The 27,411-nt window shown below is 41.9% G+C and overlaps 1 protein-coding gene across 4 annotated transcripts in view; it reads right to left on the reverse strand.

Moving 5' to 3' along the window:
• OTUD7A (OTU deubiquitinase 7A) overlaps nucleotides 1-27,411 on the reverse strand; it is a 390,159-nt gene that overhangs the window by 170,823 nt on the left and 191,925 nt on the right. For 2 of the 4 annotated variants that reach the window (XM_049905451.1, XM_049905452.1), the window contains exon 3: nucleotides 3,427-3,581. In XM_049905451.1, the coding sequence (XP_049761408.1) occupies nucleotides 3,427-3,581 (155 nt within the window). Of the gene's footprint in view, nucleotides 1-3,426; nucleotides 3,582-9,616; nucleotides 9,712-27,411 lie in introns of all 4 variants that reach the window. The other 2 variants (XM_049905454.1, XM_049905453.1) reach the window with 2 other exon arrangements.

Below are 27,411 nucleotides of genomic sequence, written 5' to 3' on the forward strand. Positions count from 1 at the left end.
TCCCAAAGATCAAGAACGTGGCAAGGATGTTATCTTTCACAACTACTATTCAACCTTTTACTAGAAGTCCTAGCCAGTGCAATAAGACAAGAAGAAGAAATAAAAGGCATATAGATTGGAAATTAGGAAATAAAAATATCCTTATTAAGAAACAACATGAATCTATGTAGAAGATCCCAAGGAATGCACACACGCATACACACACACTTTAAAAAAATAATTGAGTTTAGCAAGATTGCAGGATATAAGCCCAATACACAAAAAACCAATCATATTTCTATATACTATTAATGATTAGAAACTGAAATTAAAAAATCACAAAAATCTAAAAACCTTTAAATATAAATCTAATAGAAACGTACAGAAACTAGCTAAAAACTACAAAATGTTGATAAAAGAGCTTAAACAGTCCCAGATAAATGGAAACTCATACTGATTTCATGGATTGGAAGACATAGGATTGATTTATAGTTTTAACATAACCCTAATCAAAATTCCAGCAGGATATTCTGTAGATAGAGATAAACTGACTAAAGTTTACATGGAAAGGCAAAGGAAATAGAATAGTGGAAACACTTCTGGAAAGACTTAATACAAAGCTACCATAATCAGGATGATGCAGGATTGGCAAAGGAATAGACATATTTAGCAATGAAACACAACAGAGTCAAGAAAAAAATTTCTACAAATACACTCCATTGGTTTTTGATAAAGGTGCAGAGGCAATTCAATGGAAGAAGAATAGCCTTTTCAACAAATCCTGTTGGAACAATCAGACATCCATAAAAATTTATGCATAAAAATGGATCTTGACCTGAATCTCACACTTTATACAAAAATCAGTTCAAAATGGGTCAGAGAAGAACACACAGGAGAAAATCTTCATGATCTGGGGTCATCAAAGAGCTCTTTGACATGTCACCAAAAGCATGATCCATAAAAGAACAAAATTTGGATGTCATCAAAATTAAACAAAACAAAAACAATAAACACTTTTTCTCTGCAAGACAAAACGTTAAGCAAATAAAAACTCAAGAACAGAGTGGGAGAAAATGTTGGCAAATCACATATCTGACAAAGGATTTATATTGAGAAAAATAGAGAACTCCCAAAACTCTACTATAAGAAAATAAACTATTCAATTTAAAAATAGGTATAAAACTTGAACAGACATTTCACCAAAGAGAAAATACAGATGCCAGATAATAACATGAACGTTTTTTCAACATCATTAGTCATGAAGTAAAATGAAATTTAAAATCACGACGAAATGCCATTAGACACCTATCGGAAGGGCTAAAAGAGAAAGAAAGAAAAAAAAAGAAATACTGAATGTTCGTGAGGATGCAAAGAAACTGGCACGCTCACACACTGCGGGGGGGTGGGGGTGGGGGGAATGTAAAATCGTACAGTACTCTGGAAGACAGTTCGGCAGGTCTTATGAAGTTAGACATAACTTACCATATGACCCAGCAGTCCCACCCCTATGTGTTTACACTAGAGAAATAAAACTGTTTTTACATTTTATTTCTGCATACAAAAATCCTTATATCATCTCTGTTTATAATATGCCAAAGCTGGAAAAATCTGAAATGCCCTTCAACGAATGAACAGATAAAAAAAAAAATTGTGGTACATTCATAGACTAGAACACTACTCGGCAATAAAAAAGAACAAACTAGTGACACACACAACTTAGATGGGTTTTAAAATAATTATGCTCAGTGAAAGAAGCCCATTTTGAAAGATTAGGTTCTGTATCACTCCAATTATACAACATAGTTGAAAAGGGATAAAACTAAAATGATGGAAAAGAGAGTAAGGGTTGCCAGGGGATAGGATGAGGGAGGCCATGGTGTAATAGAAAACAGAAGGGAATATTCTGGGGGTGATCAGTCTATTCTGTATCCTGACAGTGGTAGTAATAATACAAATCTGTACATGTGTTAAAATTCATAGAACTGCACACAAAAGTTCAATTTTACTCTATGCTAAAATAAAATTAAAGAAAAAAAAAATAGAAGAGATGTTGACTCCTGCTTCCTATTGAAGGCTATATATAGATACTAAAAGCAACATCAGTACAGTCACAACAGCAACAAACATCATCTTCTACTACTTTTTGAGCAACTGTGGACACGCTGGTCACTTCAGTAGAATTTTACATACACCGCTTCTAACATTCCTAATCACCCTGTAGGGTAGGTTACGCTCAATTTATAGAAAAAGAACTGAAGTTCAAGGGGTAAACTAATTTGCCCTACATCTGATGGATGGTAAGTGGGTGAGTCTGGACTTGAACCCAGGTCTGACTGCCAATCTCATTTCAAATCTGCTTCTCCACACTACTGCTCACTTAACTGAATGAGATCAGTGGCAAGGGGCAGGGAGACATTATGTGAACAGCGGGAAGTGAGAATCACACTTTGATTCACACACATTACAAAAGTTCTCTAAACATATTGTATTCAAAACCCTGGATGTATTTGAAATTCTGGGAGGTTCAGGGATAGTTACAAACTATGGTATTGCCACTGCCATTTTCTCAGAATCCTCCAATAGGTGGTTCTTAGTTTTTAACAGAATCAAATAGTCACCTCCATTTATACAAACGTACAATAATCCCTATTTTTCCCTACATGAATTAAAAAATCATTGCGACTTACAATACTTGACTGAGTGTTTCCTAATTTTACAAATAGCTGTTTATACATTTGATGCAGAGTAAAAATTTGAAAATTCTCTCCTTTGACATATTTGACTGTCTGGAGAAGTTGTAACTGGCTCTCCCCCTTATATCTCCTCACACACAAAAAAAGTAAAAAATACACAGAATAAATTCATTTACAAGACAGAAACTAAACTTGCATTTTTAGTGTATTACGAGTATAGCTGAATAAATATCTAAAAACATCACAATACAGATTTTTCATGCAGCAAATGATATTTACTCTGAAAATCTTGAAGAAGAATTTTGCCTTCTTGCCTGTGAATCACTCCCAATTACTTTATTGGCTATTAAGTGGTTGTTTTGCCTAAAGTATTTTTATCTCAGCTAAAACAGAGATAAAAAGCAGTCTCCAATAAAAGTTTTTATTTTCTTGAATGTTCTGTAATTTCTGCTCTAGTAAGTACATTTTCTCAAAAAAATATTTACTAATAAATTTGGACTCAACACCTATAAGATTTAACACAAGGTAAAGCCTAGCTAATACCTTCTGCGCTTTTATTGTAGAGAGTTAGGGTGATCTATTCCATGTCCAAAAGAAAGTCAAGAATAACAGTAATAATTTCTTTTACTTTTTAGAGTCCAGGTACCAAAAATGTTAACCATCATTGTCAGGTAACAGAAATCTCCCTCTATCGTCACCAGGCAGAGGTATTTATGCCCAAGGGGTGAGGTGAGGGGCAAGGAGGTGGACTTACCTTCCAGCAGATCTCTGGCCAGACCAGGTTCTGCCCCTGTGGACCGAACAAAGTCTGACAGGACTGCGTCCATATCAAGAGTCATATGATCATGTAGAAGTGCTGCCCAGCACTCAGCCGAGGTGGGGTTTGGAAGCAGGCTAGAAACCATCCATCTGCAGGCAGGAAGGGAAAAGGCCTCTTACTGTGTGTTATAGACTGAATCATGTCGCCCTGAAATATGTGTTAAATTCTAACCCCCGTACCTGTAAATATGACCCTGTCTGGAAATAGTTTTTTGTTATGTTAATGAGGGCATACCAGAGCAGAGTGGGTCCTAAACCTAATCACTTCTGAGTTATAAAAGGAACAGAATAGACACAAAGACACTTGCAGGAGGAAGGCGAATGCCAAGGAATGCCAGGGATTGATGGCAGAAGCCATAACCTAGGAGAGAGGCTCACAGAAGGAATCAGCATGGCTAAGACCCTGATTTGGACTTCAAGCCACCAGGACTGTGGAAAAAATAAATTTATGTTATTTAAGCCACCCATTTGTGGTGTTTCTGTTAAGGTAACCCTAGAAGATCAAGACATCATGTGATGGAGATGGAAATGTGAGTGATGGCATGTGCAGACCCAGTGGAGGGAAGGAACCACTTCTCCCTGCTATTATATTTCTGCACTGATTTGGGACAGCTATCTTATTTTTAATGCAAGATGTTAAATAACAAATGTCAAACAAAAATATTATTCCTGCATACATGGCATATAGGACCAGAGGTCATGAGCAACTCCAGTACTTTGACTTTACATTTTACTAATTCCAGTATTAATCACACTGGAAAAAAATAGATTTTTAAAAAACCCAGCACCTGAGTATACCTAGACAGTTTCATCTGGAATCACTAGATTTCTAAGCCTCTTCCAAGTTACCTCGGAGTCACAATACATACTGTAACACATCCGTAATGACACAATCCCTGGCATTCTTTGGCAAAACTGTGTTACCTGCTACATCCCAATTACATATCATCAGTGAGTCATCCCATCCTGTCCCCTCAGTCCTCACTCCTCACTTAGCACTTAGGAAAGATTCCAGGTTAACTGGCTTTAGAGTCGATTTAATACCAGACTTGTTGAAGATGACCACTAGACTCTCTGCCATCTTCTCTAAGAGTTGTCATATTTACAGCAGTGATTAAACAAAATCATAATGCAGTCATATTTCCTAGGGAGAATAATATCAGTCAGAGGGATGTAACAGATGCCTAGCAGCTTGACCACAAGCTGATTGTACTTCCCTACCCCCGGATTTCTGGGGAAAATGACCACCACACTTGTCTGTATGAGTGCCTCACACTGGCGAACCAGTGCTCGAGCCCCTGGTGGAGCCTCAGTCTTGGTTGATAAAATACAAATGCATCCTCGTGTCTGTAAAGATAAGGGGTCAATAAACTATGGCCCGTGAACCAAATCTGGCCCATCGCTTCCTTGTAAATTAAGTTTTATTGGAACACAGCCACACCGATTTATCAATGGATTGCCTGTGGCTGCTTCTGTGCAGGGCTGAACTGAATAGTTGCAATAGAGACTGCAAGGTCCACAGAGACCAAAAATATTTTCTATCTGACACTTTAGAGAAAGTTTGCTGACTTCAGTATAAAACCAAAACCAAACCCACTGCCGTCCAGTCGATTCCGATTCATACCAAACCCAGTACCGTTGAGTTGATTGCAACTCATAGCGACCCTATGAGACAAAGTAGAACTGCCCCATAGAGTTTCCAAGGAACACCTGGTGGATTCGAACTGCTGACCTCTTGGTTAGCAGTTGTAGCACTTAACCACTACGCCACCAGGGTTTCTGACTTCAGTATAGATGATGGAAATCTCTATACTAGCAACTATTTGATAAAATAAAGAATTCAAAAGAGGTCTGAAAAAGACTTCAGTGATGACATGCTTCCCTGCACATTGGCTGATGAGAAAAGCAGGTGCTTTCCTTTGTCACATTTTTATTCTCTTTATTCAAAAGCAAAAATGACTGAGCAACTAATATGCTGGATTCTTGAATCAGAAAGCTGCTGAGGGTTGGAAAAGGTTGTTCCCTTTATTGGACAGTGGTATTTAGAAACCAAGATTTGAGTGCTGGGTGTGCTCATGTTACTGGGGTGTCACTGCTTCTAAGGCCTATCAGCAGACAGCAAATGTGGTTAGATTTCATTTTTACCCCATAGAGTCAGACTTATAGGGAGAGATTTTTTAAAGTAACTAATTAAAGTAATAATTGAGTTTGGATTGTGAAAGTTCAGTGCAGCCATAAAGCCCTGTGACCACCTTGCAGTGCAGCCCGAGAAACCACTGTAGAGACTGCTGCCTCCAAATCAAGGTTTTCCACTCCAAAGGCATTTAGAAGAGTGGCTAGAAGCATCTTCCAATGATATTTCTAATGCTCAGAATATTTTTAAGTGGGTCTTCTGGAACTGTTTCCATAATGTGGGGCACATTGTTTTGGAATACTTTGCTGACAAATCAGCATTTTGAAGGGCAGGTTGGACGTGTGGTGCCTCAGAGCTCCATCAGGAGGTGCAAGGCTGGTACCGGCAGTGCAGAGAGCTGCCTTGGTAGCATCACGTTCACACAACTGGTAGGACACTGACAAGTTTTCAGTGGCTACTTGTGGCCCCTTGTAATAAAATTAAAAAAAAAATCTTGACTCAGTTTGAGGCACTGACTGGAGGCTGGTCATTTCCCCTTTGTGGGTACCTGATTATATCCACACTCCAGCAACTCCCCTTATGGGGTTCTCACACTTGGGGGCTACTAGGCCCCCACCCTAATTGCTCTGAGGCTAGGTATTGAACACCTAGGGACAGCACCTATGCCCTAAAAAAAAAAAATGCCCTGGAGACTACAAAATTATTCATATTAGCAACCCACAGAGATCATGTGAAATCCAGCAAACTCATATACATAAATCCTGCTTGCCATATATAAACTGTTTCCTACAATTCCAGTGTGTTGTTATCCTGTCCCCAGTACAACCCTCAGTGTGGCCCTGCATGGTGCCTTCTCTCATTTGGAGCTGCAAATAGTAAGTTTGCCTTTCATTTATCTGAAGTCTTTTTTTTCCCTAAATTTTATTTATTTATTTATTTTGCTGTTGTTGAGAAGGTACACAGCAAAACATACACCAATTCAACATTCTCTACACGCACCAATTAGTGACCCTGATTACATTCTTCCAGTTGTGCAACCATTCTCACCCTTCTTTTCTGAGTTGTTCCTCCCTCGTTAACATAAATGTAACATATGCCCCCTAAGGTTCCCATGTAATCTTTTGAGTTGCTGTTGTCAGTTTGATCCCATATAGATATTTCTTAAAAGAGCATAATGCTGAAGGTAGGCTTTTTTTTTTTTTTACTAGTTATGCTAAACTACTGTTCAGCTTTAAGATGACTTTCCACCCACTGCCGTCGAGTTGATTCTTACTCATAGCAACCCTATAGGACAGAGTAGAACTGCCCCGTAGAGTTTCCAAGGAGCACCTAGCGGATTTGAACTGCTGACCTCTTGGTTAGCAGCCGAAGCACTCAACCACTACGCCACCATGGTTTCCAAGATGACTTTAGGGGATACTTTTGGTTTAAGGTTTAAAGATTATCTCAAGGCAATAGTTTCAGGGTTTCATCTACACTCCATGGCTGTAGAAAATCTGGAGTCCATGAGAATTTGAAATTTTGTTCTGCATTTTGCCCCTTTTGATCAGAGATTCTTTTACAGAATCTCTGATCAAAATGCAAAGAACCCATATCTTATATATCCGTATGGCTATGATTTAAAATGGGGGAAATAACAGGCATTGGTGAGTATGTAGAGAAACTGGAACCCTCATCCATTGCTGGTGGAAATGCAAAATGGTACAGTAACTGTGGAAAACAATTTGGCAGTTCATCAAAACGTTAAACATAAAATTACCGTATGATCCAGCAATGTAACTCCTATGTATACATCCAAAAAGCTTTGAAAGCAGGAACACAAACAGATACTTTTACACCAACATTCACTGCAGCACTATTCACAATAGCCAAAAAGTGGAAACAACCTAAATGTTCATCAGTGGATAGATGAATGGATAAAGAAAATGTGGTATGTACATACAAGAGAAATGAAGTCCTGATACAAGCCGCGACATGAATGAACCTTGAAAGCATTACGGTCAGTGAAATAAGTCAGTCTCAAAAGGCCAAATACTGTATGAGTCCACTTACATGAAATTTCTAGAAGAGACAGGTACATAGAGGTCCCACCGGGGGTAAGAGGAAGGGAGGCGGAAAGGAGGACTCAATGTTTAAGGGCCACTGAGCTTCTGTTAAGGGTGATGTTATACTTTGGGAATGAGTAAGGGTGATGTTAAACAATGATGAACACAATGTCACTGAACTGTACATGTGAAGACTATTTAAATGCCAAATGTTTGTTACATATATATTTATTACAATTAAAAAACTTATATCTTATATTTTAGACACTTAATATAAGGAGCCCTGATGGCGCTGTAGCTGAAGAGCTTGGCTGCTAACCAAAACGTTCTAACCCACCAGCCGCTCTGAGGGAGAAAGATGTAGCAGTCTGCTTCTGTAAAGATCTACATATTGGAAACCCGATGGGGGCAGTTCTACCCTGTCCTGTAGGATTGCTATGAGCTGGAATCAACTCAATGGCAGTGAGTTTGGCTTGGAATATTTTATAATTGTGAAACACCCTGTGGATGGGGTAACCTAAGAGGTTTCTGGAAGGGGCAAGGACCCCACAGTCAAAAAGACTGGCTGTGGAGCTGGAAGGGACTTCAAGGGTGGCCAGCCAATGAAGGCAGCACTCACATCAGGGCAACTGAGGTTGTGAGTCTCCAGTGATGGGAGGTTGCCAAAGACCCTACAGAAGCACCCATGAGATATAACCAGCGCTGGGGTCCCACCACAACCAGAAGCGGGGGGGACACAGGAGGCGGATTCTCCTGTCAGGCGGGGCTTTCCTTGCCTCACCCTCTTGTCCTTCCTCCAGTTGAGGAGAAGCCCAGAACAAGGCAACATGCCAAAGTGTCCGCAGGGTTGATCCAAGGTAGTGGTACGGATCGCCACAACAGTTTCCAACCCCAGGGGTGGGTGGTGGGAAGTGAGAGACTTCCTGTTGGATGTGAGCCTGGAGTTTTGGTCATGGGCTTGACCAAACTGAACACTGTACTACCTGCAGGTTGTAGGAAAGATGAGGTCTCCCTGGGGGGTCGTCGTATGTCTGGAGGGCAGTGCTGGCAAAAGAATGGAGCTAGTTTCTGCTTCTGTGGCACTGAGCACAGTTTACCTAAGAAACCACCACACAGTGAAAATGACACTGTGGGGTGGGTATATATACATTTTTATCCTGCTGTGACTTTACCACGCTTTACCACGATGGCTGCCCTCCAGCCGCTCTTTTGCGGTAACACTTTGGGTGGGCTCTGCCCAGTGGGGTAAGGTCTGAGATGGTTGCGTGTGCTTTGGAGCCAGGCACTGGGCTAATTTGAGCACCAGCTCTGCACTGTCTAGTGTGACCTGATCGGTCTCTGAACCCATCTGTGCTTCTATAGGACTGGAGGAAATGAGTTCCCCTACTATGCAAGATTGGGGTCCCTGGCTGGTGCAAACAGTTAACATGCTCAGCTGCTAACCAGAAGGTTAAGAGACTTGAGTCTTCCCAGAGGTACTTCAGAAGAAAGCCTCTCAATTCACTTCTGAAAAATCAGCCATTGAAAACGCTGTGGAGCACAGTTCTACCTCAATGCATGTGGAGTTGGAACTGGCTCCATGGCAGCTGTTCTTTGTTTTTATTTTTTTTTAAGTATGTAAAATGACATGGGCTGAGGGACGTCATGGAGGCTCTGCAACAGCAGGATACTGAGCAAACACTCATTGCTATTACATTATCTTGCACTTGCCTCCTTCCTACCCATGCCATACCCATTGCTGTCGAGTCGATTTCAACACTGAGCAGCCTCACAAGACGGAGTAGAACTGTGCCATAGGGTTTCCACGGAGCGGCTGGTGGATTCAAACTGTGGTACTTTTGGTTAGCAGCTGAGCTCTTCACCACCGGGTCAACAGGGCTCCACTTGCCTAGAAGGAGGTTGTGATTTTCTTTTGGTGTGGCTAGAAAATAGGAAGATTATTTGACCTGATGTGTATGGTGCCAATTAGGAAATGACCTTCTTTCTTCTCTCCATGTGCCAGAGCCTCAGCTGGGAGAGCCTCTTGGGTTGTCACTTCCACCTGGGGGACAAATCAGAGAAAAAGGGCACTTTACTCTCCTGCTCTCAAACGGAGATGAAGGGGGTGCTGATTCTCCCTGACCTGCATCAGCCCGCTGCTTCCTGGAGTGGACAGGTACCTCCCACCCACTGGCCATGACCCCCCACATCCTGGGGGTCCTAACAAGGGGGGTCACCTCAATTTATTCATATTAGTAGGCACTAATATTCCACTAGCATCACTTTCACAGTAGAGTTGTTTTAACCCTACTGGTAAACACCACATGACTGCATTTAATCTCAGCTGTCTTTATATTTACATCACACGAGGTCACTAGGACAAGACCTTGACAAGCCCTCACCACTGTTGTAGGAAAGATTTGTGCTCACATCTCCTCCCCTGTGTCTGTCCTACATGCAGACCGAGATTAAGGAGAGGGCTGGAAAGAAAGGCCTGGTGATCTATTTCTGAAAAATCAGCCATTGAAAACCCCACGGAGCACAGTTCTACTCTGACACACATGGGGCACCATGAGTTGGAGTTCACTAGAGGGCAAGTCTGCCTGTCTTACAATGACGTCTTAGTCCATGCTCAAGTGTAAACATTTGTGTGGCAAGAAGATACCCTTGAAGACTCGCATCTTACACCTCAGGCCACCACCACCCCCAGCCCTCATAATCATAATGCTATATCTTTCAGTGACCTGTCCCAGGCCCCACAGAGGGGACAGGGTCCCCTGCTGCCCTGAGGCCCCTCCGGACTGCATGGCTAGGCCTTTCAACCTCCCATCCATGGATCAAAACATCCAAGTGCCCCGGTTCTGACTGTGTGAGGCGCAAGGTGCCGTGTCCTGGCTTGGTCCTCCTCCTTGCCCCTGCACATCTTGGCCCTTGGACAAGGCCTCACCTTGGGTCTCGTCCACTGCCGGAAGAGAGCTGTGATCTCACACTGAACATGCCATAGGACAGACAGTGCCAGGTGGAGAAGGATGTGGGCCTTGGGTCACAGTGGCTCCACCACTTACTTCCTGTGTGACATGGGCATGCCATTTCACCTCTCTGTGCCTCAGTTTCCTCACTTGGAGAATTAGAATAATGACATCCCTGCCTCATCCTTACTGGGGAGTTGTAAGGGGTGAGTGCATAAAAGGCACCAGCAACAGTGCATCCTCAGTAAATGGTAAGCATCACTGAACCAGGAGCGAATCTCCACACGACCTGAGACCCACCCCTGTCTGCCCCTGTCTGCCCAGGTCCCCTCCAAGGAACAGGACGTCATGATGCAGCACACCTGTATTCTCACTGCCCACCACATCCTGCTGCATTCCACAGAGGGGCAGTAGGACCTGCCATCTCCCACTGGGCATTTCCAGGCCTCTGTGCCATCTGCCCTTGGCTCACGGCTGGGTCATGGCCGGGAGAGGGGTGCGGAGAAGACATGCAGGGGCACAGATACTCAGCCCTCCTTGCTGAGTCAGCGTGCTGACTGATTATGTACAGGTGTGGAGCATAGGCACTCAGCCTTCTGTGCTGAGTCAGCATGCTGACTGATTACAGACAGGTGTGGAGCACAGGAAGGCTGAGTGCTCATCACAGTGGTCCCCGCACATCGGTGCCCAGACATAGGTGCACCGTCTGCACCTTTTCTCTGTACCCCTCCCCTGGCCATGACCCAGCCATGAGTCAAGGACAGATCACACAGAGGCCTGGAAACGCCCAGTAGGAGATGGCAGTCAGCCCTGGATTGGTGCTCCTGCTCCTGCACCCCCTGCACCCACCACCAAGTGGCTGCTGTAGGCAGCAGGCTGCACCCCTCCTGAGCCTCAGGCCCTCTTCCAATGCTGGGCTTGGCCAGGTGAGTGATGGTCCGTTTCTGTGTAATGTCCTGTGGTTTAGAGGAGCAGAGGTTTATAATGGTTATGTGAAGCTGATGAAAAATGGAACCCAGATTCCTTCTTTCCTTTAACTTCCACATGTTCAGAACATGCGAGAGAGGGAGGTCTGTGTTTACCCAGCAGCAGGTACTGTTCACAACTGAGTGGCTGCAGTGTTGGCTTAAGGGTTGATGCGCCTGACAAATAGGTCCTGTGAAGGACTGACCATCTAGCAGAGTCCTGGCTCTCCTCCTGGCCACATGTGCAGACAAGGTGGGCTGCGCCCCAGGCCCCATCACCAGCCAACACGACAATGGCGACCAGCTCTTCCTTCAAGTTTGAGTCTGAGAATCAGAAGAATCACTCCATGTACTGAAACCCAGACATCTGGTGAGGTAATTCCCTAAAAACTGACTTGTTAAATCTCCTTGCTTATCAATGAGCAGGCATTATTCTTATTTCTCCTCATGTGTAACTAAGCTGAGGCTCTGAGCAGGAAAGTGGCTTGCCTGAGAGCTGTGGGGCAGCTGAGCTCTCTCTGGGGCTTCATGCCCAGCTCCTAGATCTGTTCTTGGCCCTTTATCTTCCCTTCAGCAGGCAGCCAAGGCCACACTTGACCCCTGGGCTGGCCACATCTTCTGGCTGTGGAAATCCATTGAGGGTCACCATGGCCATGTATGGAGGAGCACATGGGTCCTCCCTATGCCATTCATCCATCTGTCCTATGCCCTGGCTCCCTCCCTGCCAGTCCCGAGTCCCTGTGGTCACATTCCTCACAAGAGTTTCTTGTACACCTGGTTGAACTTTCTAGGTTCTCTCATATGCCAGGATGTTCCTTGTGTAGCCTGGCTAGGCCAAGGCAGGTGCACCTAACCCCTGTTCCACACACCAGCCCATGTTGCAGTCCTTCGAACCTCTTCCTCCTTCCCAGAGGATTGTTGCTATATTTGAGACCATTGTTGCAGCCACTGTGTCTATCCGTCTTGTTGAGGGTCTTCCTCTTTTTTGCTGACCCTCTTAGTCATCTAGTGCAGCTATAAAAGAAATACTGCAACTGGATGGCTTTAACAAACAGAAACTTATTCTCTCACAGTCTAGGAGGCTAGAAGTCCGAATTCAGGATGTCAGCTCCGGGGGAAGGTTTCTTCTGTTGGCTCTGGGGGAAGGTCCTTGTTATCAGTCTTTGTCTGGTCTAGGAGCTTCTTAGGGCAGGGATGCCGGGTCCAAATGATGCATTAGTCTGGCTCTATGTCTTTGGTGGTATGCGGTCCCCCTGTCTCTCTACTCCCTTCTCTCTTTTATATCTCAAAAGAGATTGATTTAAGACACAACCTAATCTTGTAGACTGAGTCCCGCTTCATTAACATAACTGCCTCTAATCATGCTTCAGTAACATCATAGAAGTAGGATTTACAACGCACAGGAAAATCACATCAGATGACAAAATGGTGGACAATCACACCATACTGGGAATCATGGCCTAGCCAAGATGACACATATTCTTGGGGGACACAATTCAATCTATGACAATGTCCTTCTCTACGGATTGGTTCCTCCTGATAACATGTCCAAAGTATGTGAGATGAAGCCTCACCATCATCACTTCTAAGGAGCATTCTGGCTGTACTTCTTCCAAGGCATATTTGTTTTGTTCTATTGGCAGTTCACAGTATAGTCTATATTCTTCACCAACACCATGATTCAAATGCATTGACTCTTCTTTGGTCTTCCTTATTCATTGTTGGGCTTTCACATGCATATGAGGCAATTGAAAATGTCATGGCTTGAGTCAGGTGCACCTTAGTCCTCAAAGTGACATGTTTGGCTTTTTAACACTTTAAAGAGGTCTTTTGCAGTAGATTTGCCCAATGCAGTGTATCATTTGATTTCTTGACTGTTGCTTCCATGGGTGTTGACTGTGGATCCAAGGAAGATGAAATCCTCAACAACTTCAATATTTTCTTCATTTTTCATGATGTTGCTTATTGGTCCAGTTGTGAGAATTTTTATTTTCTTTATGTTGAGGTGTAATCCATACTGAAGGCCATAGTCTTTAATCTTCATCAGTAAGTACTTCAAATTTACTCTGAGCAGCAAGGTAGTGTGATCTGCTTATTGCAGGTTGTTAATGAGTCTTCCTACAATCCCGATGCTGCATTCTTAAATCCTATAGTCCAGCTTCTAGGATTATTTGCTCAGCATAAAGATTGGGTAAGTATGATGAAAGGATACAACCCTGACACATACCTTTTCTGATTGTCAATCATGCAGTATGCCCTCGTTCTGTTCAAAAGACTTCCTCTTGGTCTATGTACAGGTTCCTCATGAGCACAATTAAGTGTTCTGGAATTCCCATTCTTTACAATAGTATTCAAAATTTGTTATGATCCACACAGTCAAACATCTTTGTGTAGTCAAAAACACAGGATCCATCTGACATTGGTAATGATACCCCTTGTTCCACGTCCTCTTCTGAATCCAGCTTGAATTTCTGGCAGTGCCCTGTTGATGTACTGCTGCAACCATTTTTGAATTATCTTCAGCAAAATTTTACTTGCATGGGACATTAACAATATTGTTCAATCATTTCCACATTTTGTTGGACTACCTTTTTTTGGAATGGGCACCTATGTGGATTTATTCCAGTCAGTTGCCCAGGTAGCTGTCTTCCAAATTTCTTGGCATAGACAAGTTAGAGATTCCAGGGTTGCATCCATTTGTTGAAACATATCAGCTGGTATCCTGTCAATTCCCGGAGGCTTATTCTTCACCAATGCCTTCAGTGCAGCTTGGACTTCTTCCTTCAGTACCATTGGTTCTTGATCATACATTATGCCCTGAAATGGTTGAATATTGACCAATTCTTTTTGTTACAGTGACTCTGTGTATTCCTTCCTTCTTCTTTAGATGCTTCCTGCATCGTTCACTATTTTGCCCATAGAACTCTTCAATATTGCAATTCAAGGCTTGAACTTTTTCATTATCAGAAGAAATGATGCAGTAAAAGAGCTGAGCAGAATATTTCAAAGGGCAGCTCAAAAGATAAAATAAAGCATTATAATGAAATGTGCAAAGACCTGGAGTTAGAAAATCAAAAGGGAAGAATGCACTCAGAATTTCTCAAGTGAAAAGAAATGAAGAAAAATTTCAAGCCTTGAATTGCAAAACTGAAGAATTCTATGCGCAAAATACTGAACGATAGAGGAAGCACCAAAAGAAGATGGAAGGAATATTCCGTTAACTTTAGCTCCTCTATGTTCAAGTCCAAATTTCAGACCTCTTCTGATATCCATTTTGGTCTTTTCTTTCTTTCCTGTCTTTTAAATGATCTTTTGCTTTCGTCATGTACGATGTTCTCGATATCATCCCACAACTCGTCTGATCTTTGGTCATTAGTGTTCAATGTGTCAAATCTATTCTTGAGATGGTCTCTAAATTAAGGTGGGATCTACTCAAGGTTGTACTTTGGTTCTTGTGGATTTGTTTTAATTTTCTTCAGCTTCAACTTGAATTTGCATAAGAGCAATTGATGGTCTGCTCCACAGTTGGCCCCTGGCCTTGTTCTGACTGATGATATTGAGCTTCTCCATCTTTTTTTCCCACAGATGTAGTTGATTTGATTTCTATGTTTTCTATCAAGCAAGGTCCATGTGTATAGTCACTGTTCATGCTGCTGAAAAAGATATTTGCAATGAAGAAGTGGTTGGTCTTGCAAAATTCTATCATGCTATCTCCGGTATCATTTCTGTCACCACGGCCATATTTTTCAATGACCGATTCTTCTTTGGAGCCCTTTTGGTGCAATGGTTAAGAGATCAGGCTGCTAACCAAAAGGTCAGAAGTTCAAATCCATCAGTCACTCCTTTGAAACCCTACGGGACATTTCTACTCTGTCCTGTAGGGTCGCTATGAGTCAGGTTTTTGGGTGTGGATCCTTCTTTGTTTCCACCTTTTGCATTCCAATCACCAGTAATTATCAATGCATCTTGACTACGTGTTTGATCAATTTCAGAATACAGAAGATAGTAAAAATCTTCAATTCCTTCATCTTTGGCATTAGTGGTTAGTGTATAAATTTGAATGATAGTAGTATTAACTGGTCTTCCTTGTAGGCTTATGGATATTATCCTATCATTGACAGCATCGTACTTCAGGATAGATCTTGAAATGTTCTTTTTGACAATGAACACAATACTGTCCCTCTACAATTTGTCATTCCCAGAATAGACCATGTGATGGTCCAATTCAAAATGGCCAATACTCATCCATTTCATCTCACTAATGCCTAGGATATCAATCTTCAAGCATTCCATCTCGTTTTTGATGACTTCCAATTTTCCTTGATGCATACTTTGTAAATTCCACATTCTGACTACTAATGATATTTGCAGCTATCTCTTCTCATTTTATGTCATGCTGTCAGCCTTCCATTCTGTGGTGGCTTGCGAGCTACTGTGATGCTGGAAGCTTTGCCACTAGTATTTCAAATACCAGCAAGGTCACCCACAGTGGACAGGTTTCAATGGAGCTTCCAGACTGAGACAGACTAGGAAGAAGGACCCGGCGGTCTATTTTTTTTTTTTTTAATTTTTATTGCGCTTTAAGTGAAAGTTTACAAATCAAGTCAGTCTCTCACACAAAAACTTACCTACACCTTGCTAATTACTCCCAGTTGCTCTCCCCATAATGAGGCAATCTGCTCCCTCCCTCCACTCCCTCTTTTCGTGTCCATTTCACCAGTTTCTATCCCCTTCTACCCTCTCATCTCCCCTCAAGGCAGGAGATGCCAACATAGTCTCAAGTATCCACCTGATCCAAGAAGCTCTCTCATCACAGCAGTCTACTTCTGAAAAGAATTAGCCAGTGAAAATCTTATGGTCAGTGTCAGAACATTGTCTGATATAAAAAACCCGTTGCCATTGAGTCAATTCCGACTATAGTGACCCTACAGGACAGAGTAGAACTGCCCCATAGAGTTTCCAAGGAGTGCCTGGTTTCAAACTGCTGACCTTTTTTTTTTTTTTGGGCTAGTAGTCATATTTTTGGTTAGTAGCCATAGCTCTTAACCACTATGCTACCAGGGTTTTCTGGTCTGATATATCTGATATAGTGCTGGAATATAAGCTCCTTAGGTTGGAAAAAAAAAAATTTTTTTTTTTTTTTTAAGGTTGGAAGGCACTCAAAATATGACTGGGGAAGAGTTGCCTCCTCAAAGTAGAGTTGACCTTAATGCCATGGATGGAGTAAAACTTTTGGGGCCCTCATTTGCTGATGTGGAACAACTCCAAAAGAAAAGAAACACCTGCAGAATTTTAGTGCTACATCTAAAAAAAAAAATCCTGAAGAATAAAACACCAGGCTTTTAAATAGACACAGGCTCAGTGTGGATGATTACCCTTTGCCTTGCTTTTTTTTTTTTGGGCTCCAGGACAGCTGGCCAAGCCCTGGAACCCATCTGGGGTACGGTGACTGGTGCTCGGAAGATGGCTCACTGGACACGGCTGCTGACAGGTGGACCTCGCTCTGTGTGCATCACAGGTGAAGAGACTGATGCTCAGAGAGGGCCAGCCTCAGAGGAAGGTCCAGCAAGTGGTGGGGTGGGAAACTGACTGGCTTGTCTGATGATACAGCTCACTAAACACAGGGACAAACCACAGGGGAAATGGGTCTGTGTAAACCCCCCGCCTCGTCCTCAGTGTGTGACATGGGCAAACCACCTAACTTCTTTGAGCCTTGTTTCCTCATCTCAGTAATGGGGGTGGGAACAATCAGTGACTCTCAGAATTGCTGTTAAGGCTGGAATGAGATCATGTCAAAGAAATAAGCATTATTATTATTAACCTAGATTTAAAACAATTGAACAGGTTTATAGCTCTGGTATTTAGAATCTGTCTTCTGGCACTCCCGTATTTACCCATCCCTACTATGAATGATAAAGTATGAAAAATCGTCAGGCATGTCGTAATCTTGTCATGCTTGGTGGTGGCGCCCAGACTGGTGAGGAATTCACAGATGCCTTGACAGTCGTTCCTTGACTTAGATAGCAACATTTCTCTTTCCAGGGGTCTGTGACTTCCATTTGGTTCACCTGGTGCCAGTGGCCACTGAGAACCTTGGGCAGGTGTGATGAAATCAGGACGTGGATCTCTGTGGCTGTATTGCCAGTGAAACACATCTTCCATTGCATTTTCATGGTTCAGTAAAAAATCACAAGAGCCTCTCATCAAGGGCCATGAGGTCTGGCAAGTCTGGCCATTCCAAGCATTAATACTTGTATAGCTCATAACAGTTTTCAGAGTGTGGCCACATATATTACTTTTTTTTTAATGCTCACAGCATAAGCTAGAGATAAAGATGGGTCTGAGGGTAGTTGCCACTACCATCTGTCATAATGTGGTGGCTCGCATGTTGCTGTGATGGTGGCAGTTATACCATCAGTATTTAAAATAGCAGCGGGCACATCTATGGTGGACAGGTTTTAGTAGAGCTTCTAGACTAAGACAGACTAGGAAGAAAGGCCTTGTGATCTACTTGCAAAAATTAGCCAATGAAAACCTTGTGGATCACAGCATAATACTGTGTTTTTGGACACATCATCAGGAGGGATCAATTACTGGAGGGTTGATGAAGGAGAAAAAGAGATCTTCAGTGAGATGGATTGGCACACCTGCCACAAAGGTGGCCTTGAATGTGGTGGAGACTGTGAAGATGATGCAAGACCAGACAATGATTCGCTCTGTTACATAAAGTCACCAAGAGTGGGAGTTGACTCAAGGGCAGCTATCTATCTATCTGGAGCCTTGGTGTCGCAGTGGTTAAGAGCTTGGCTGCTAACCAAAAGGTCAGCAGTTCAAATCCACCGACTGCTCCTCGGAAACCCTATGGGGCAGTCCTACTCTGTCTTAGAGGGTCACTGTCAGTTGGAATCCATTCTACAGCAACAGGTTTGGTTTTTCGTTTTATCTGTCTCTCTCTCTGTGTATGTCTCTATGTATCTATGTATCTCTCTATGTAAGTATATATGTATCTATCTACCTACCTACCTACCTAAATCCGCTGCCATCAAGTCAATTCCGACTCATAGCGACCCTATAAAATAGAGTAGAACTGCCCCATAGAGTTTCCAAGGAGCGCCTGGCGGTTTCCCCTACCTACCTACCTATGAGTAATTGAGCTGCAAGGAAATAATTTTGGAGGGAAACTGAACCTAAAAAGCCCTGAATAAGAAGGGGGCGGGGGGAGGGCGGCAGCCAGGGAGGGAAGAAAACAAGAGAGGCTTGGCAAGATAGCAGTAGGTAGGCCCACGTGAAACACACATACTGGCGTCCTTAGGAATGTAGTGGGCACTGCAGTGCCTTTCACCCTGCCCTCCAGGCCTCCCCTTGGTAAAGCCAGTCTTCTCAAACCCCTAGTATTGTCAGAGCCTTTGTGGAAATTGAAGAAGAATGTGCTGCTGCAGTGGAAGGCAGCACTGGGACCCACTCTATACAGATGGCATCTGGGCTGATGCCATCTACACAACAGGCACAGGGGTCCGCTGTGGCCATGGGGGATGGGTAGGACTCCTGGTCCAGGGCTCAGCTGGGCACTCCAGCTCTCAGAGCAGAGGCAGGCACTGACATGAAAAGACAGGGGAGTAAAAGTCATAAAGGCCTAAACCTAGGTGCTGGTGAGCTTAGATATTTTTAGGCTGACAAGGAAAATATAGAATCCAGTGATGGCTAGATACATTTTTAATATTTACAATGTGAAATTTTAAATATGTATAAAAGTCGACAGAAGAAAATTAACTCCAATGTACCCATCACCCAGATACAATTATCAACTCTTAACTAATCTTGTTTCTCCTATACCCCCAGCCACTTCCCCCACCCATATTATTTTCAAACAAATCCCAGAAATACATTATTTCATTCATAAACTTTTCAATATACAATCAATTCTCACTATTCTTGGCAGTTAGATTACACAAAGTTGCTGTAAACACTGAGTTCGTGAACACCTAACCATTGCTCCCCGGGGAAATACAGACTTAATTTCCTGCCAGCCTCTGGCCACGAGATTCTCAATAACCAATTGATACGTAACCTTGTTGTATGTGTGTTTCTGTTTCAAGGGACCTTGTTTAACACATATTGTTGATTCAGTGATCTTGAACTCACGGCCAACAGCACTGTAACTCATGCCTGAACCAAGCTTATCTAACATGTATTTTCTCCATAAGGCACATCACAGCTTTCTTGTAACGACGGGCACTAGGTAGCATTTTGGTGCTGCGCTTGGGGCCATTTTAAATAGCAAAATCACCAACAAAAAGCACAAAAGTTAAAAAAAAAACGTGAAAACAAATTGACCACAAAAAGGGCAATTCATGTTTAGAGTATAAGAGCTGAAATAAGAAGGCAGAGGTTGCCTTGTTCAGCCTCAGCTGACAATATTTGTGTCTGGAGACTCAAGCTCTTCCTTGGTCTGTGCATGTCCGTGAATGACCACGAGAATGCTGTGAGTGTTGATTTGGGGCTTATAAATAAATTTTAGTGAGCAGACCAATTCACAAATACGCAATCTGAGAGTATCTCTACAAGGACTCTTTAAATCATAACCACAGTACCATTAACACACCTAAAATTTAACAATAATTCCTTAATTAAATAGCCAGACAGTGCTCAAATTTGCAACTATCTCGAATGTTACAAATTTATATATTCTTAATTTTTGTTTGATTGAATCAGGATTCCTATAAGGTCCTCATACTGCAACTGGTTGGTATATATATATATATATATATATATATATATCCCGGAAACCCTAGTGGTGTAGTGAGTGGTTAAGTGCTACGGCTGCTAACCAATAGGTTGGGAGTTCGAATCTGCCAGGTGCTCCTTGGAAACTCTATGGTACAGTTCTACTCTGTCCTATAGCGTCGCTATGAGTTGGAATCAACTCGACGGCAGTGGGTTTGGTTTCAGTTTATTTTATATATTTCACCAGCTTCCTTCAACGGTGATTAAAGTCTTTCTTTTTAAAATAATTGTTTTGTACTCATGAATGTAAATATATTTGATTCATTTCAATCCACTGCAGTCATTATCTTTACCGATGATCAAACTGTCTAGTGTTGGCCGGTAAGAGCCTCTTCGAGGTGGCTCCTGAGTCCTGAGTCAAGTTGCCCTGGCCCAGGTGCTGAGGATGGCTTCCTTGCTATCAGGTACGATGCGATGTCCAGGCTCCTCTTGTTCATTTCCTACTCCAGATGTGGAATCAGGCATTTCTCCAAGGAACCATGAAGCCTTTTAGGAAAGTGATTTTTCAAGACCATCATCTGGGACCTTGGTGTACCCATTGGTTAGTCATCGTTTATAGGACTTTTTAGTGGACAGAGCTAAGAAATATGCTTGTATTTGTTTAAGATAAAATACAGCTTGAGTTCATACTAATATTTCCACTGCAAGTTGAGGACTTCAGAGAGTATACTTAACCTCTTCCATCTTACATCTGAACCTCCTCTCCCTCATTGAATCCTGGTTCTTAATAATATCAGGGAATGAAGGGATGTCACACAATTACTGACTCAATTTATCCCACAAAATATACACAAGCATCTCAGAATAAGAATATAACACTAACACCGACAGAATGATTACTGTAACAGTTTAAGGTCCGATTATTTGTAGTATTTAATTTCTTTGGCCTTAGGCATATCCCACTTTGGATGAACAGGCAAATTACTATGTCTTAAAAGTCACTCTGAATTGTTCTTTTTCTGTGGCTATGCCACCAACTAGATATATATTTAGGAACATTTGTGTCATTTTATGGTTATTTTAAAGGCTGTGCTTTTAAATTAATTTTGTTTTATAATTTTGTAAAATATTTATAAAGCTCTAGAGTCAGATTTCAAAAACAAGGTATATTCAAAGAAGCCTGGCCTCTATCCTGCCCATTTTATTCTATCTTCTCCCTCTCCATATACTTTTGTGTTCAGTGATATGATTTATACTTACTTTTTTATTTTAAGCATATTTAAGAAAAAAAGTTTAGACTGTATACTCCCACTGCTTGGATAAATTATAGCATCCGATAGATGCTTTTCTCCATCTTGTTTTTCTGACTTCACAATTCATCCTGATGTAACTGTGTACCAGCGTCCAAAGGTCTTCCACTTTCATTATGCCGCCTCTAACAACAAAAACACTAAAACAAAGCAAATATTCACCAGTAGGGCGATCACTGCTCTGTAACTGCAGAAAAGAATGAGAAAGATATCTTGTTCAATGTTTTTCAGGTGGTTTTTGTTTTCAGTGCATCTTTGGTTTGGATTCCTAGAAGTGAGACAGGAAAGGTAACGCAGGTGTAATTTTGCTAGATACCACCAAACTGTCCCCCAGAGAGCCTGGGCCATTTTTCATGGCCAATGACAATGTATGAAAGTACTTGGATTGCATAAACTAAACTACAAGGTATATTGTCAAAGTCTGGGATTTTTGACAAGTCTCATAGGTGAGAAATTGTATCTAAAAGTAGTTTAAAAAAATTTAATGTGGTAAAATATATACAGCAAAATTTTTTCCATTTTAACCATTTTTAAGTGTACAATTTAATGACATTAATAAAATTCACTAAGTTGTGCAATTATCACTACTAAGATTTTCATCACCCCAAACAGAAAATCAGTACCCTTAAGCAGTAACTCTCCTCCCTTCCCTCCTGCCCAGCCCCTGGTAACCACTAATCAACTTTGGTGTCTACGTATTTGGGTATTTCATGTAGGTGGGGTCATACAATAGTTGCCCTTTTGTGTCTGTATTATTTCACTCAGCGTAATGTTTTCAATGTTCATCTATGCCAAGGTATGTATCCGAGCTTCATTTCCCTTCATGGACGAATAATATTTCATTGTATATCATGGGGCAGTGGGTTCCCTTACATGGCCTTTTTGCCCTGGGTTTACGGAAAAGAACAGCTTGGGAGGGGATTTCCCAAGGTGACTGATGTTTCCTGGATAAGGTATAAACAATTTGACAGTTTGTTACTTTTTTCCAGCCTGGCCCAGTAATTGACAAGGCCTAAGTTTATGGACATTTCCTGAGTAATCAAGGTTTGGTTGAGATCTGATCCAGCTAGGAGAATTGGTTGGATTCTGATCTGGCTAGGAGGACTGGTTGAAATCCTCCCAGACAGGGAGGCCGAGCCTTGAAATGGACAAGAAATGCCCTATGTAGGGCTGAACCACAGACGTTTTGGGGTCTCCTGGACTACAAGAGCTGGAACGGTAGGTGATCCTTTCAAAACATAGAGGCTGTGTGTTCAGTACCCTATATAAGACTGTGAAGTGACCCTATGTATCTGTAACACTGATGGAGAGGTGGATCCGGGTAAAGAGCTGGACCTGGTAGAAAACAGACATCAGCAGCAACTGGGAGAAAAAACAGCAGCCAGGAGAAGGCAGTGGGCCAGGCAGAGGTGCAGTAGCAGAGCGGTTGGAGAAGACAGCGGGCACAGACTAAACACAGAGGTTTTGGGGCTTCTTGGCTGAGAGCTGAGATGGTGGTGCATCCTTTAGGAAATGGAAGCCCTGTGCTAGAAACACTCCCAGACAGATCCAGGTAAAAGAGCTGTAACATGCTTAGCGCGGTGGACCAGCAACGATGGCGCCAGAAATGGCAGAGACAACCAGCAGGCCTGGACAAAGCGGGCAGCAGAGCAGAGCAGAGCTAAGCTGCACTGGCAGGGGGCATGTTGGCCCCAAGAGCTGCACTCACAGGGGGCGTTCCTGGCCCAAGGGCTGCACCAGCAGGGGGCGTGTCGGCCCCAGAGACACCACGGAGCATCTGAGAGGCAACATCTGTTCTCAGGAGAGTAAGCATTTCCTCCTTGAGATGTTTAGGCCCTGTGCTGGGACCCCTTCTGGACCTTGCCCAAAGCATGTATTCATTTCTGCTTATACCCTCTGTTTATAACCTTTCTTGTTACCTTAAAGTTAATGAAGGAGATAGGGCATTTCCCTGAATTTTGTGGATGTTGTAACAAATTATCAAACCCAGTAGAGATAAGAGAATCTGTGGGATGGCTAGTGCTAGAAATAATGGGGAAGTTGGAAAGTGGAGATCTGTTTGACCTCCACCTTATAAGAACCAGATTTGTGCTGATTTTTACAGTCAAAGTTCTTTATGGAGTTATCCACAAAGGTAGTACTGAAGTTATCTATTCATAGGTATATATCACATTTTGTTTATCCGTTCATCTATCTGTTGACAGGCACTTGACTTGTTTCTACCTTTAGGCTGTGAATAATGCTGCAGCGAACACTGGTGTACAAGTGTATATGAGTTTCTGCTTTCAAGTCTTTTAGATATGTATCTAGGAGTGGAATTTCTTGGTCGTATGGTAATTCTATGTTTAAATTTTTGAGGAATTGCAGAACTGTTTTCTAAAGTGGGTGCACCACTTACATTCCCACCAGCAACACACAAGGATTTAAATTTCTTCACACAGTTGCCAACACTTGTTATTTTTCACTTTTTGGTAATAGCCATCCTAGTGAGTGTGAAGTAGTATTGCATTGTGGTTTTTATTTGATTTCCCTAATCACTAATGTCATTGGGCATCTTTTCATGCACTACTGGCATTTGTATATCTTCTGTGCAAAAATGTCTATTCAAGTCCTTTGCCCATTTTTTAATTGGGTTGCTTGTCTTTTTGTTGTTGAGCTGTAGGAGTTTAATATATTCTGGATATTAAACTCTTATCACATATATGGTTACCAAATATTATCTCCCATCTGTAGGTTATCTCTTGACTTTCTTGATAAATCCCTTTGATGCACAAAAGTTTTAATTTCAGTAAAGTCCAATGTAGCTATTTTGTCTTTTTTGCTTGTGATTTTAGTGTCACTTCTAAGAATACGTTGTCAAAAAAAAAAAAGTTCTTGAAGCACTACCCCTATGTTTTCTTCTAAGGGTTTGATGGTTTTAATTATCATATTTTGGCTACTAGTCTATTATGAGTTAATTTTCTTATATGCTATGAGTATGAGTCTCACTTCATTCATCTGCATGTGGAGATCCACTTGTCCTAGCGCCTTTTGTTGAAGACACTACTTTCCCAGTTGAATAGACTTAGGAGTCTTGTTGAAAATAAGTTGGCAGTAGATGTATGAGTTTATTTCTGGACTCTTAATTATATTCTGTTGGCATATATATCTATCCTTATGCCAGTACCATACTGTTTTGATTACTGTAGCTTTATAGTTTGTTCTGAAATTTGGACATGAGTCCTTGTACTTTGTTCTTCCTCTTCAAGTGTGTTTTGGCTACTCAGGGGCCTTTTGTAGTTCCATATGAATTCAGGAGTGCCTTCTTCCATTTCTGCAAAAAAGCTGTTGGAATTCTGATAGGAATTCCATTGAATTAACAGATCACTTTGGGTAGTATTGATGTAACAACATTAAGTCTTCTAATCCATGAACACAGGATGTCTTTTCATTTACTTAGATCTTCTTTAATTTCTTTCAGCAATGTTTTATAGTTTTCCTGTACAAGTCTTTCACTTCCCTGGTTAAACTCATTGCTAGGTATTTTATTTATTTTTTAGATGCTTTTGTAAATGGAATTGTTTTATTAATTTCCCTGATTTTTGTGTGTAGATCTTATACTCTGCCGTGTTGATGAATTCATTTATTTGCTCTAGAGCCAAAGTATGACCTTGAGTATATTCCACCTGAATTTAGAGACCGTCTCAAGAATAGATTTGATGCACTGAACACAAATGACTGAAGAACAGACGAGTTGTGGAATGATATCAAGGACATCATACATGAAGAAAGCAAGAGGTCATTAAAAAGGCAGGAAAGAACAGACCAAAATGGATGTCAGAAGAAACTGTGAAACTTGCTCTTGAATGTCAAGTAGCTAAAAAGAAAGGCAGAAATGATGAAGTAAAAGAGATGAACAGAAGATTTCAAAGGGCAGCTCAAGAAGACAAAGTAAAGTATTATGATGACATGTGCAAGGACCTGGAGATAGAAAATCTACAGGGAAGAACACGCTCAGCATTTCTCAAGCTGAAGGAACTGAAGAAAAAATTCAAGCCTCGAGTTGCAATAGTGAAGGATTCTATGGGAAAAATATTAAATGATACAGGAAGCATCAAAAGAAGATGACAGGAATACACAGAGTCAGCATACCAAAAAGAATTGGCTGACGTTCAACCATTTCAGGAGGTAACATGATCAGCAATTGATGATATCGAAGGAAGAAGCCCAAGCTGCACTGAAGGCACTGGTGAAAAACAAGGCTCTGGGAATGATGGAATACCAATTGAGATGTTTCAACAAACGGGTACAGCACTGGAAGTGCTCACATGTCTATGCCAAGAAATGTGGAAGACAGCTACCTGGCCAACTGACTGGAAGAGATCCATATTTATGCCTCTTGCCAGGAAAGGTGATCCAACCGAATGTGGAAATTATTAAACGATATCATTCTTATCACATGCAAGCAAAATTTTGCTGAAGATCATTCAAAAGTGCCTGCAGCAGTATATCGACAGGGAACTGCCAGAAACTCAAGCCAGATGTAGAAGAGGACGTGGAACCAGGGTTATCATTGCTGATGTCAGATGAGTCCTGGCTGAAAGCAGAGAATACCAGAAAGATGTTTACCTGTGTTTTATTGACTATGTTAAGGCATTCAACTGTGTGGATCATAACAAAATTATGGATAACATTGGGGAGAATGGGAATTCCAAAACACTTAATTGTGTTCATGAGGAACCTGTACATAATCAAGGGGCAGTCGTTCAAACAGAACAAGGTGATACTGCATGGTTTAAAGTCAGGAAAGGTGTGCGTCTGGGTTGTATCCTTTCACCATACCTATTCAAAAATCCTCACAACTAGACCAATAAGCAACATCATGATAAACGGAGAAAAGATTGAAGTTATCAAGGATTTCGTTTTACTTGGATCCACAATCTACAGCCATGGAAGCAGCAGTCAAGAAATCAAACAGCGCATTACATTGGGTAAATCTGCTGCAAAAGACCTCTTTGAAGTGTTGAAAAGCGAAGATGTCACCTTGAAGACTGTGGTGCGCCTGATCCAAGCCATGGTATTTTCCATCACATCATATGCATGTGAAAGCTGGATAATGAACAAGGAAGACCAAAGAAGAACTGACGCCTTTGAATCGTGGTGTTGGCAAAGAATATTGAATATACCATGGACTGCCAAAAGAATGAACAAATTTGTCTTGGAAGAAGTGCAACCAGAATGCTCCTTAGAAGCAAGGATGGTGAGAATGCGTCTAACATACTTTGCACATGTTGTCCAGAAGGATCAGTCCCTGGAGAAGGACATCATGCTTGGCAAAGTACAGGGTCAGCAGAAAAGTGGGAGACCCTCAATGAGGTGGATTGATATAGTGGCTACAACAATGAGCTCAAGCATGACAACAATTTTGAGGATGGTGCAGGACTGGACAGTGTTTTGTTGTGTTGTGCATAGGGTCGCTTTGAGTTGGAACCGACTCAATGGCACCTAACAACAACAAATAACATACATCCATTACTCTGGAGGGCTTTGGACATTTTAAATAGATGATGTCAAGATACTGGATTTAAGATCCCACCCAGCTTTCTATAATTACCTGGTGACTTGGGTTAATGGGTTAATCTACTAATCTCTCTTCTTCCTTATTTACCCTGAGTTTCCACCTTCAGTTGCTAGAAGCATTTACCTTAAAACACAAATTCACACAGGAACACAAATAAAACTTGATTATTCCCTGCTTCTCATTCCCTCATCATTGAAATGAGGACATCAGTTCCTGTTTTACACAGTTGTGGTG

This window comes from Elephas maximus, chromosome 13, assembly GCF_024166365.1.
Source record: "Elephas maximus indicus isolate mEleMax1 chromosome 13, mEleMax1 primary haplotype, whole genome shotgun sequence".
Taxonomy (NCBI): Eukaryota; Metazoa; Chordata; class Mammalia; order Proboscidea; family Elephantidae; genus Elephas; species Elephas maximus.